Here is a 13,250-nt window from a genome sequence, read left to right on the forward strand (position 1 = left end):
CAAAAAGTCTTTTAAACAGCCAATGACTACAAAGACTCTCAAGAGATATGGGGAAGCTCCTCCAGTGCGTCTAGTGGGTGTTATTGGAACTGTAGCACTTCGATCTGGAAGTTTCAGCAAGTGAACGGGTTGTGTCAGCTACAGAGGAAACTCTTTAAAACACCTGCAGAATCTAACATAACCAAGGGTCCTGTTTTCATCTGTGCACTGAGTTTGCTGAATGGAAACCCTGCCCACCTGCCTTCCATGTGGATGTTCAATCTGAAAGAATCAATATTCACCATCAATGACAGCTGGAGCCTCCCAGCTGGATGCTGGCCATCCCCACCACTCTGGTTTTGGGGCCTGTGGTCCGGACACACCGGGGTCTCCATTCCCCCGCTCTACCCTGACTGCACATCAACCTGTCTAGTCATCACCAGGCCTCTAGTGTCTCTTTCTAGTGAGCACCCCCCCCCCCCCGATTAGACCACACCCACCCCATGCAGGACAATCTGCTTTTGAGAGCATGTGAGATGGGGAGCGTTTAAGTGCCCAGTGCTGCTGTATCACATTCCACGATGCATGTCCTGTCCAGATTTATTTACTGCATGCATTCAGAACCACACAGCTGCAAAAACAAAACTCCCAGCCCGCAGCTGTCTGGAGCATGCTGACCCTGGAGATCAGAGACCAAAATATGCCAATTAAGACCAGAACATCTCCATTAAGACCAGATAGAGATTAGAGGGTACACTGAGAGTCTTCTGGAGCATAGGAATCACCACTGACTTTCAGGCCTTTATGTGCCACAATCTGGTTTGATGCAGTTTAAATCTACCCCGTAGAAAGTAAATGGATGTCTTCCAAGTACAATAATATGCGGATAATATTTCAGTCATGTCTGCCTCATTAAAAAAAGACAGGGCAGACAGGGCACTGTCACAGAGACGCAGGATTAGGCCCTGGCTGGCAAGCGAGGCAAATGAATTAGGCACCGGTATCACCCCGGCTCCGGCCTGCATTCCAGCAGAGGTGAGCCTGGTTCCGGAGCAGTTAAACACAGGCAGTGGAATCCCCCTTCAGCAGCGTGAGACGAGCTGGGTTCAGGGTGTCAGACAGAGAGAAAAGCTACACCATTCCAGCCTTATTAGGGGATCAGGGCCGGGTTACTGCCTCACAGTAAATCAGGGCTTTCAAAGCTCGGTCCTGTGTGCGCGACTTTTCATTCTGGCTGAAACTGCAGTTCCCTGAGCGCGATGCCCTAGAGTCTGAATCAGTCCTTTATCTCTGGTCCCTCTCCTCTACCATCTCGTCATGACAGAAACAGATGTGTGTCATATTTATTCATTACATGAGGGGTCACTCTAGGAAGAAGCATCTGTTTGGCGTGGAGAAGACCAGCTAATTAACAGGGCACTTGTTATTCAGCCAGATAAGTAATTTAAATAAAGCATCTATTTGCCATCATTTGGTATCTCCTTACAAAGGGGGGCTATATTAAGGAAAAATCGTTGATTTATTGATTGATTGATTTTACAACCAGTATACACAGTCCTCTGGAGTTCAGCCCAGAAATAAAGTAACTCAAGATTATTGGGAAAGCTCTGGAAAGCTTCCGATCATCCTCTGATTTGATCACATGAGCAACATGAGCAACCTTCTACCCAAACAACATCAGTGCAAACTTAAGCCTGAATTCAGCATTTTTTACATTAGAGCTGGCAAGGTTCTTATCCAGCCGAAAACTATCCAGAAGCCAACCCCAAACCAGCCTAGAGTATAACAGGGCCAGTCCCAAGCAGCCCAGAACCAGCCCAGAACAATCCAGAAGGCAACATAGAACCAGCCTAGAGCAGCCCATAAGTGACTCAAAAGTATTCCAGGGCTATCCAGGAGCCAGCCAAGAAGAGCCCAGAACAGGCTGGAAGCAGCCCAGACCCAGTGCTTTGCTGACTGGCAGCTGCAGCAGGGTGCATGACGATGCCGTCAGAGAGATTTCCTGCATTAGTTCAGCTTCTCCGGCTTCCCCACAGCTATGCCACAGAAAGACCCTCCTTTTCCACAGCTCATCTGCAGCTAATCCTCCCCGCCCCCCAGCTTGGCACAGCCTGCAAACCGCCGGTCACACAAACGCTCTGGTCACACCCCACAGTGCCTGGCAGAGGGACAAACGTGCCAATGACATTGTGCCGGGACCACCCAGAAATCTCCCCCCATGCCGGAGGCCCCTTTTGATTAGGGCAGGACAGACAGGGGAGTGACGTTGTAAGGGGGTTAATGGGACCCCTACCCCCCGATCCTAAAGGAGTCACATGTCCCTGTGCTGAACCCTTTCAGAGCGTGACAGGCTCTGATGGCAAAATCAGCTGCTCCCTCTCCAAGGGGGGTCGTGTCACTCCTAACTCAAGTGACCCCTCTACCCACAGGTCAGTGATCCTCAGTGGAGGGTCACCTCAAGCAACAGACGTCTGACTGGCAACACTGACTGATCATTAAGTTCAGTCAGTGATCTTCAGATAGAACTCACTTAAATGGCCGGACGGCTGGCTGATAATGCTGAATGATCACTGGTTTGGTTTGGAGTTCACTGGGGGTGCACATTTTCAAAGTTACTGAGGGATGCAGCGACCCCGAATGACCATTCAAGTAAACTAAAACCTGCACAGAAGACGTTTCAATTACAGCCTCCACATGACAAGTGCTTAGCATGCAGTGTTTGAAAAGCATTTAAGTAATCACTGTTTTAAAGGTAGAACAAATGAAAAATCTCCGACTTGAAAAACTGTGACTTGAAAAACAACACTTAAACATGCAATCCCAGACCTACAATCTGCTGACCCCCCACCCCCCACCATGAGCAAGGATCCATCTGTCCTCCCCCAGTGAAACTGTACCCCACTCCGTGTGAGTCAGACACCCATGTGTAAACACCAGCCACCCAGGTGGACAGTGCTCCTCACGCATCCCAGGGTATGTGTTAACAAAACACAGTGTCCTAAAAACTTCCCTTCAGCCAGGACTGTTCCTCTTAGACTCAGTTTGACCCCTACACCAAGCACTGTGTATCATCTCTTGCCGTTTCTGTAGACTCTTCTGGGATCTGCTGTTTAAAATTAGCCTTGGCTAAAAACAAGAACATTAATTCAATGCATCTGACGGTACTGTCAAATAAACTAACTGAACTACACTAGATCGGTCCTCTGTTCCTAAATTGAGTCAAACCTTCTCTGCGCCCAAAGGGAGGATGGAATGTGACACTCACCATGCAGTTACGCGGGGAGGGGGGCAGGCATTATACATTACACTACATTATTGTCACTTAGCAGATGCTCTGACATACACAGTGCATCTGATAAAGTGGAATGAAAAACCCAGGAATGAGCGTGCTATGCAAAGTGAATGAAGTGCTAAACATAGCACCATGCATATGACCATACAATCATAGCAGGCAGGGAAACATTACAAGCAATACCAAGATTCCCACATCCCCAGCATCCTAGACCAGAGGAAGATGACAGAGGTCAGTCACTGTCACTGTGTCACTGAGTCACTGATCTTTACTTTATGTGGATGTGTCTTAGTCTAATCATATGTGTCTATAAACAACCCATCCACCTGATTTTCTGTTTTGACTTCTGAGAGACTCATTTCTGCCCCTTTACTTTCCACAGTGCATGCTGGGAAATCCCCACTCTCCTGTATTATCTCCCTTTCTTACAGTGTGACAGAGCTAGTCCCTTTAGTGGAAGAATTTAATTTAGACCTAAAGTCAATCTGACTCACAATCAAGTGATTAAGAGCTAATGTGAGAAAGCAAACCATGAGGTTGCTGCACTATTAGGAAATAGCCACAGGAGACACGTGAGGAGCTTTGCTAACAATACAGGGAAGACGCTCGCTGCTGGAGCTTGGCCAACGCCTAGATTCATATCACAAGTCTTACATTAATGTAGAGGCCAGACTCTGAGAAAAGCAATAAAACTAAAATATCTTGCCACCAATGTCTAAATTAGATGTTTTTTGAGAGGATCTATGTTCTGTTTAACAGTGGTGTCCTTACATGCACAGCCGTGAATGCCATCAGTGTGCTTTGAGAAGTTTTTTTGTCTTCATATGTTTCTACCATCTGATCGTGCACATATGTTAGAAGTCCTTCTGCCTACACGCTTCCTTTGTTACATTAAACACTGAGTCCCTTGGAGGGTTTCTAATATAATTTGTGATGTTCCAGATTGGCTGCTCATGTTGCAACATTAGCGGAGGAAAGACATTAGAAAGACAGCCAAGGACACTGGCCACACCCCCAGATGTGACCCAGCTGTTCCACACTCTCTCACCCTGTGCTTTCAGTCTAGGCCACTAAAGGCAAATGCTCACTAGTGCCTGATGTATTCAAACTCAAAAAACCAGACTCAAAGAAACTAGAGCTAATGGCCCTGCTACTTGTTCTGTCATTGTCTTTGGGGCTTGGTGGGGCAACAGGCTAACCCCAGTGTTATGCTCAGGCCCCTGAGTCAAGAGGGGTTGGCGGGACTGAGGGCGGAATTATCATACTGTGGAATACAATGCCGTCTGTGTTTTTGAACAGATTCCCACAGGGCAGTCGCCATTTTTGAAGCCAACAGCAAGTTAGCTACTCTGTAACGTGAGAATGAGTTGTGCATAACACTGCAAACAAAGAAGCAGAAACAAATATGTAGCTAAGTCCAGCTGAGCATGCTTCCCTGCTTCCTTCCTTATTAGGTTGATGGCATTTATTGTGATGTCAGAGGCTGTAGCTCTCTTTCCAGACAGACAATGGGAAAACACCACATCTGGGTTCATGCTTAAGTTCCTAGTATTGTTCACGGTCCACAGATCCTGATCCTATAGGAAAATCTGAATTTGGTATTACAGAGGGAGGTCCCCACAGTTGGAATGTTGGAAGGTGATTACCTGTTAGGAAAAAAGTTCAAATAAACAGTGCAAGCTTGTCTCCTGCTCCGGAGAATTGATGTTGGTGCAGATGGTGTACTGTTTGTCATTACTGGAGTGACAATGCAGTGTGATGGTTAAATAAGTGGAGTCATCACAAGAGGCTTGCAGGTTCATTGCCCAAGCAGGGGACTGGTGTTGTTCACCAGTACTGGCAGTAAAAGATGCTCTGTTTTTGGGCCCAACCCTCTTCTCCATCTACATAAGTAATGTGGACAGACCTGCAGTTAGCTCTTTCATCACCTTTCATTCACATAATTGGCTCCTCTCTCACCTCAGAAGAGGTAAGAAAGTTTACTTTAAAAAACTCTTCCTCATTCATCCACCAGACCTTCATCCACCACAAACACAGCCACAAAATCCACATCCACCCAAACCACACCCACAAAACCCACATTCACCAACCTCAAACCCAGTACTGCAATGGTGTGGACATCAGAGGGCAAAGCAAAGTACACATAACAGCTATGTTCACATTATTGGAATATAACATTGCAGAGGTGTCTCATAGTTTTCATAAGTTTTTTAATGTCGATAATGAGGAATGGGCAGCTTTATACTGTAGCTGAGGTAATTTTCCTGAGGTACATTTCTACTGTCTTAGGTCATGTTTTCTTCCCTTTTAGAGACAGACAATACAGTTAGCACCTGTCAGTTTCCTCCTATATAACCTGACATCTGTACAGATGTAAGCAGCCGTGTCTTAAATACCCATAATCTATCACAGACCAAGATCACGTGGGCGTCCCTTACTCCACATTTTGAAATACGTTTAAACTTGGTAGATTACATGTAAGTGTATCCTATTACCGTAAGAGGGAAACAAGAGCATGGTGTTCAGATGTAAAATGCCAACATCATCTGCTTCTGAAATGGTATTCTCCCCTGTGGTCACACAGAACTGGTGGATGGCTCAGGCTGTACTGATTTCATGAGAGTTTCAAAATTCTCGCTGCGTCATTCATTAAGTGAAATAACACAGAGCTCCCCCAGAGGCTTGCCTCCTAGAAGATTCCCACAGTACGCTGCTGTCTGGCAAGCAGGCCTCCACTCCAGGTATTAACTCAAACATAACTACGGTACCCGATCTAAAATACCCATGTAACTTAACAAGCAAAGAGGGGGAACGGCACAGTAGCACAGAAGTGTATTTCCATTCACGTCTTCACCAAGATGTTGAGCTGAACGTTCCTGCAGGACTAATCACAACGAACCGCAATACATGGCATTTTACTTAAGCAACTGGAGCTCACTCCATTCTGTCAACTGTTTCTCACAGTGTAGCTGGAAAACAGAAGAGTGGTTGAAGAACAGCATGAGGAGGAGACTCTGCTGGAGAGATGCAGAGGAGTCTGTGAAAGTCTCTGCCGTGCTAATGCCCTGACAGGGGGCATATGAATACAATGAAAATTATAGTTAGGATTTCAGACTTACTGAACATAAAATGGCATGCATGAAGGACACGCATAATATTCTGTACATATAGAGCTCAATTAGATTCAATTCTTAGATCAAAACCATATGTCACAAGAGGCAACAACAGCTAAAGCACATCAGTTCCCCTCTAAGTGGTGGCAGGGTCAAAGTCTATCCAGACTTCTGCTAACATAGTAGAAATATCCTTCTTGAAGAAGGTACCAGTGAGTCCAGTTCAGGGCCATTACCCACAATCCATTTCTGTAATGCTGGGAAGCAACAGCAGAGAGGCAATATAAACCAATGAACGTAATTTTCTTGGACTGGAAAGAAATTGGAAAGAATGAAGTATATATACTGAATGCAGACATGCTGCACATTTAAACATTTTGTGATCTTTTAGGATGTAGTTATCAATGTGCTTTTCTTCGTAAATAAAATCCAACCCCTCTTTCAATGTTTACTCAAAGCAAACTATTTTCATGGGTACGCCCAGATTTACTTTCACATGATTAAACAACTACACTATGCCCTCCAGGAGTATTCATTCCACTGATAAACTGGAACAAAAGATGATTTACCAAAATGAATACAAGCATGCGAGTTTTAGTCCTTGCCAATTTTAGTCATTACCAATTATATATAATGTGTAACATTACAATAATTCCAACACAACAGAAGGTGACAAGTTTGAAAAAGACAAAATAATCAAATTTATTCACATCTTACAGCTACCAAAAAATAAAACCCAGTGAATAAAATTCTCCCCCAGGCTTGCATCGTCTGGAAGTTAATAAAAGCTCCTGGAACTCAATACAGGGCCCAAAAAAGTTAACACTGGTTATGATTGAGATGAAAACTACCCATTCACCATCTTGGATGAAGTCAGAGAGCTATAAAAAATCTTTCTGACAAAAACTTTCTAACCCCTGTCCATCAGGTGATGGCATTAAAAAATACACAAGAACCTGGAGCGACCATGTTCCTCTGTACAGGCCATAATCAAGATATTCAAGCCTGCTAGAAGAGTCATGTTTATGTCAGCGTGCTGTGAGAAAAGTTCCTCTGGAGAACATATATTTCCTGAAGAATATCTGTCATCATCGGAATACAATGTCTCATAACCTACCATTCAGTGCAGTATGCGAAAACCAAGGATTCATGATGGAACTCCCAATGAGAAGGATCTTGATGCCACAATAGACCAAGAAGTAGTACAAAACAGCCAAACTGCATCTTAATGATGTACTGTGACCCATAATTAGGTGATTCCTGGGAATCCCCTGCCACTTCCATCCCCTCTGTGGTACACAGAGGTTCATCTTTTATGTTGGATGGTTCCTTTACCTGGTGTCCTATGGCTTGGCTAGAATAGGTGGAAAAATCAAAAACACACTAATACATTTGGACTAAAAACTGGCTTTCTCTGCTAAGAAGCTCATGCTATGTCCAAATGCACATGGAAATGGCCAAAGGTATGCATCCAGGCATCCAAATAAATGGTTAAGTAAACACAAAATTAATGGATTGAGCTGACCATCGCAATGTCCCCACCTCAGTCTGCTACAAAAATCTATGGTTAAAACTCCAAAGGCATTGCACAAACAGAAACATGGGCTTCTGAAAGAGCTAGAAAAATTCCACCGGGAGGAATCCAAAATCTCTCCAGAAAATTCCCTAAAGGTGATAACCGCTATCATCTTCTCAGTGTTACCAAAGTCAAAGAAGATGTACCAAGACTAAATAACGTTTGGAACTCATTTCACAATTGGAATTTGGGGTGTGACCTTTGGGCTTTTCAAAAAAACATACAAGTATTTATGCCATTGCCCCTTGCAGTTAGTGGCATTTTATTATGCAGATTAGTATTTATTCATTCAAAAGGATACACAGTTGAAAATACATTGTTGTGCTTTCTACCACAGCATATGGAGGAAATGAGCACATTTTCAGGTCACTTGTTTCAGGTGTAAACAGTATGGTTCCCACACAGTCTCAGTAGCATGTGAAAAATCAGGCCACCCAACCATTGAATCGCACACTGTAGGATGGAGGAGGGAGCTAGGAGTCTGGGGAGAAACTGTCAACATTCATCCCTCTTAAAGACAAAAAAGTGGGTTTTACCGGCATGAAAGACAAATTACCAGGACTAAGCCACAAAGGGGGCCTCAGACAGGTCTAATCTGTCTCTGGGGGAGTGGTATTTTTGTGTCTTTCCCAGTTTTATGATCCATAGGCGCATTGACCATTCTTTCTCTCAGCACAGCTTTTCTAGAAGAGAGAAACAAATGGCCAGAAATAACACAGCGTTTGGAATGGAGAGGACACACGGTGTCGCGTGGTTGGAATTCTCTGTTCTTCACTCAGAATGCTTAACCATAACCATTTGATGGGCAGCCTCAGATAATGGGCATGTCCCAGTTCTTATTCAAAATTATTTAATTTCGTCACTGAAAAATCACTTTGGTTAATTCATTTCTGACCACATTTCACTTGTTTAAAAAAACCCTGCTAAGAAATTTAAAGTACCTTCTATAGTACTTCAGTAAAGTTAAAAAAGAAAATGACACTGACTGGCAATTGTTCTCCAGCTCTCCAGCTGTGGTGACATTTCAGAGTTACATTTCTTACAATCACCGAAGGCACAAAGTTGAAACATTTGAATCTCTTAGCCTCATCTTTATATACAGAACAACTGAGGGTGAATGTTCAATGAATGCACTTTACAGCATTTCAATTCTTCCACTACACAGTATATATAATGTAATGCCATATATCTGCATATTACAAATAAATGAAGTAATGCAGTATTTGGGGAGGTGGGAATGTAGCATTAATTGCAGACCATGTATCTCCATGATATGACCAAGCCGGATGAAAGCTTAACTCTGCCCCAGGCTCTTGTGTAGAGTACCGAGGCTCATTGGGGGGTATGGGGGGGTCGCTCAGTATGGGGACCTGCAGCACATGCTCCCTCCACAAGCAGAAACCTCTGCTGTGCCCCTCCCCAGGACCACAACTTTCTCTGGGAATGCCTCGGCCAGTAGGGGACAGCAGTCTGGCCAGGCATTTCTACAGCATGCTGGTCAGAACAGAGCTAGTGGAGGAACCAGAATCAACCCAGCCAACGTACAATGCTCTCACCATATCACAGAAACCTTAGGCACCATTTGGCCAGCACAACATTGCCATTTGGCACCCACAGAATCACAGCAATGCTGCAAGGACGTTATTTTGGTAGATGTGTGACTCTTAAGTGAACCAATGAGAATCACACACACCTACACCCTAGCTTCCTCTTATATCAAGCTATTTAGATCTATTGTCTTAGAGTGTATAAGATGCAACCATTTTTCTGAGGATCACTTTTTAATTTATATACATACATAATATAGCTCCTGAGTCATATTTGCTTGTCACAGAAATCAGTTATCAATGCTTACGATTTCCCACAGAAGACAATTTGCTTTGGGAAATATCATTAAATTAACGGATTTTACGATTTGGAGGAAGAGGTACAAGCTGGTGTCTTTATTCACTGTTAAAAGTGCACGCAAAGGCTTTACATGTTTGATTAGCATGAAGAGTAGTTTACAGGAAGTGCACAGAACATAAACGGCAACTTTGACATGTACGACTGTTGTGAAATTTTCACTTTCTACATATTGACTTTTGTATTGGGTACAGTAAATTACTAGAAGTAAACTGTCAATTACGAGTTCAGTGATATGTTCCCCTCGTCTCTTAATAGGGTGTTAAGCCTACAGAAATTGTCGCCTCAGTTCGCGAGGGAGAGTGGACATGACCACAGAAATACCCGTGCTTTGTAATTATGCATCATAAAGCGCTCTTCCAGCCAGGTTAGTATTTATTTAATACATTTGAAAACTGCGTTTCAATAGAAAAGATTGAAATGCTGCTTGTCTCACTCTCACCGTCCGTTCAAAATTAGATTTGTAGAGGGCTGCGTTTACTCTTCTTAGAGGGAACAAGAGTTCCTGTCATGCCAGACCAAATATCACTCTGTCGAAATAAATATATCAAACACATCGTAATAACCAAAAATATTAAAATGAAATACACTCATAAGTGTACTCACCTCAGCCTTCGTCGTGTCTACGCCAAAGTAGAATATAAGTAGCAAGGCGCCGTTCACAAACTGCATTGTGATGGAGCGCAATCAAACGCTGTATTTACAAATGTACAGAATGTCCAAAAAGGACACCCCGTCGCCGCTTATTCTTGCTTAACTTAACGTAAATTGTTTTTTATTGCAGCTTATGGGCTGCGTTTGGCTGCATCTTTGCACTCTCTAAGCCGTTATGACTTTTGTCCAAAGTAACTTCTTCAAGATTACTTGAGCGCCCAGCCCCCAATAATGACCACCCTCATTTGTGTTTGGCGGAGACAAGCCCATCTAAACCAGCACTTGCATTTCTCGATTGCAAGAAGAGAGTTTCGAACTCTTCTTTACAATTTGGTATCTTGTTTTGTACCAGCTTTCTGTGAAAATACGTTTTCACTGCGGAGTTTCTGCAGTCGCGGATTCTTTGCTCCGTACCTGAGCACTGCGCGTGCCTTCCCAGAAGAAGCGCTTCTCTGTATGCAGGATAGCGGATAAAGTAATTCCGCACCCGCCGCTGTAAGTGTGTTTTACTTTTATTATAAATCACATAACCTTTACTCATGCATTATTGTTTGTAGGTTTGTGCCTATCTCTTTTTCTGCTACAGGTAAAGTCATGGGAGAGAGACGTGCATAATTAAGTTATACACAGCCGATTTAGGTAGTTATAAATAGCGATCATTTCAACACCGGTTTCTACACATAAATTGTGTCGATATCCAGTTGTACTGTAACCCCATGATATGCTCTGTTAGAAATGTTAGCGGACATAAGCATGTGTGGGCATTTAGCGGCGGTAACTGGTCTCTATAAATGTGCAAACTATTTGGGGCTTTTAAAATGCTATTTAAAACTATTTAGTGTGTAAAAACTGTGTCTCAGGTCGACATGCATTAATGAAGTGAATGAAGATTCGAGGCCAGGAATGAGATTTGAGGTGCGGACAAACGGGACGATGCGGGTTCAACACAGGATTGAACTAAAAAACTTAAGGCAAGTATATTATCATCAGCATTTCTCCTCTTAAAGCTGTTTTGTGAGTTTGTCAGAGTGTTTATATCGCGTTTCCTATTTGTCTGCAGGTTGCTAATATTCTCTCTGACAATCTGCATTCTTCTGACGTCTGAAGTGCAAGCGGTAAGTCCTGCTGTCAGGTCAGCTTTCCTAACGGAGACAGCGTTGTCCGTCCTTAACGGAACCCGCCTAGTTTTTACGAATGCAGATGCCAGTGTTCAACGCCCATCATTTGTTATACGCAGTTTCAGAGCAATAACGTTTTAGAGCATAATAAAAAAAATACAAAATAAGCAGCTTCTGAACATGTGGTCCAACCATTTTCAGGGACGCTAGTGATTTTAACGAGAACTAAAGGTAACGTGCGTGGGACAGTCCATGTCATACAAAGTCCTCTCCTTCCTTGAAAGCATACCCAGGGGGTTACCCTCTGTGGCTCTGCTCACTCTGGCCTCAGGCCCTGTGGTAGCGGCTGAGGTTGTGATTCAGATGTTGGGGAAGAGAAGGACTACTGTTGACCACAGTGGCGAAGTGTTAGAAAATCTGTAGTGATTAGTCACGGTGGTTCGTGACTAATAGAATGGGCCCTCTCCCTCCGGGGCCTCTGCTAAAGTCCTTAGATGTGATGAATGCATGCATGAAAAGCCTGGGTCCCGTGTGTTTCTTTAACCCGCTGGCCCAGATGAGGCCGAAGGGACAGAGGCGCACCTCGAGGGTGCTGGGGTTGCCAGACGCTGTGAGGGCAACTGAGGGAGGAGAGGCAGGAGTAGCATGTGGAAACTGCACTGCCCAATCATCTGTTCGTATCACACATTTCAGTGAACATGACAAGTAACAGCAATGGCCTTTCTGCATTTCAAGTGTACGTCTGCATGTGTGTGTGTGCTTGTGTGTCTTGTGCCTGTGTGTATATGAGCATGCACATTATTGTGCATGTGTGCATGCGTGTGTGAGCATGGACATCATTGCATATGTGTGTATGTGCGTGCATGCATTTGTACGTTCATGTGTGTTTGTGTTTATCTGTTGGGATGTGATTTGCGAGTGGTGTGACAGTGAAGACAAGTGGCTGGTGATTGTTCCTCTTTCCTGAGGAAAAAGTTGGTCTCCTGTTTGATAGTGAGAGGGAATCAGTGTTCCTGGAGCTCTCCCTCCGGCCAGATAAGACCGTTCCAGGATGGAAGACAGGAGATGGGGGACTTGGATGGGACAAAACAAGGAAAGAATATCTGTGGTTGAGTTTACTAGGGTTATTCCCAAAAACAAAATACAATTGCAAGCATAGATTGGTACGGTGGCTGAACTGATTCCAGCTCTCAGCATCTCTCTTTGGTTGGATTTGCAGAGTGGCTGAGCTGGAATATGACTGTTTGGAGCATGCTGGGGAAGGTCATCTAATTGGCTTGAACTGGGATTCAAAGATTAAGGTGGAGTCAAAAGGACAGGGTTAGATTTTTGTCCAGAAAATAACCAAGGTCTTTTGTCACACTTGTTGGCTTTGAAACCTGTACCAAAGGATGTAGACCCTAGTCAGCTAGTGTTAGCTAAAGAAGCTATGTTTTCTGCTGTGCAGAAGCTGGTGTCAAAGGATGGAGAATCTTCACTCAGGCCTGATTACAGACAGGTTAACTTATCGGCCACAAGGCGAGAGCCAGCGCCCAGGTCCTGTTGGGAATGTATTTACACTTCTGCAAGCCTTCTGTAAAGCCAGAAAAGCTGTTGGTCCCCTTTGGTAAACC

General features: G+C 44.0%; 2 protein-coding genes across 3 annotated transcripts in view; one reads left to right on the forward strand and one right to left on the reverse strand.

Moving 5' to 3' along the window:
* Positions 1-10,554, reverse strand: part of LOC118785934 (collagen alpha-1(IV) chain-like) — a 51,556-nt gene extending 41,002 nt beyond the window's left edge. The window contains exon 1 of the mRNA XM_036540884.1: positions 10,472-10,554. Within this exon, the coding sequence (XP_036396777.1) occupies positions 10,472-10,537 (66 nt within the window). The 5' untranslated portion in view covers positions 10,538-10,554. The remainder of the gene's footprint in view (positions 1-10,471) is intronic.
* A 385-nt stretch (positions 10,555-10,939) lies between these two features.
* The window catches only part of LOC118785933 (collagen alpha-2(IV) chain-like), a 68,353-nt gene continuing 66,042 nt past the window's right edge, over positions 10,940-13,250 (forward strand). For both annotated transcript variants that reach the window (XM_036540882.1, XM_036540883.1), the window contains exons 1-3: positions 10,940-11,014; positions 11,380-11,490; positions 11,580-11,634. In XM_036540882.1, coding sequence (XP_036396775.1) covers positions 11,423-11,490; positions 11,580-11,634 — 123 coding nt within the window. In that variant the 5' untranslated portion in view covers positions 10,940-11,014; positions 11,380-11,422. The remainder of the gene's footprint in view (positions 11,015-11,379; positions 11,491-11,579; positions 11,635-13,250) is intronic.

This window comes from Megalops cyprinoides, chromosome 11 (genome assembly GCF_013368585.1).
Source record: "Megalops cyprinoides isolate fMegCyp1 chromosome 11, fMegCyp1.pri, whole genome shotgun sequence".
Classification (NCBI taxonomy): domain Eukaryota; kingdom Metazoa; phylum Chordata; class Actinopteri; order Elopiformes; family Megalopidae; genus Megalops; species Megalops cyprinoides.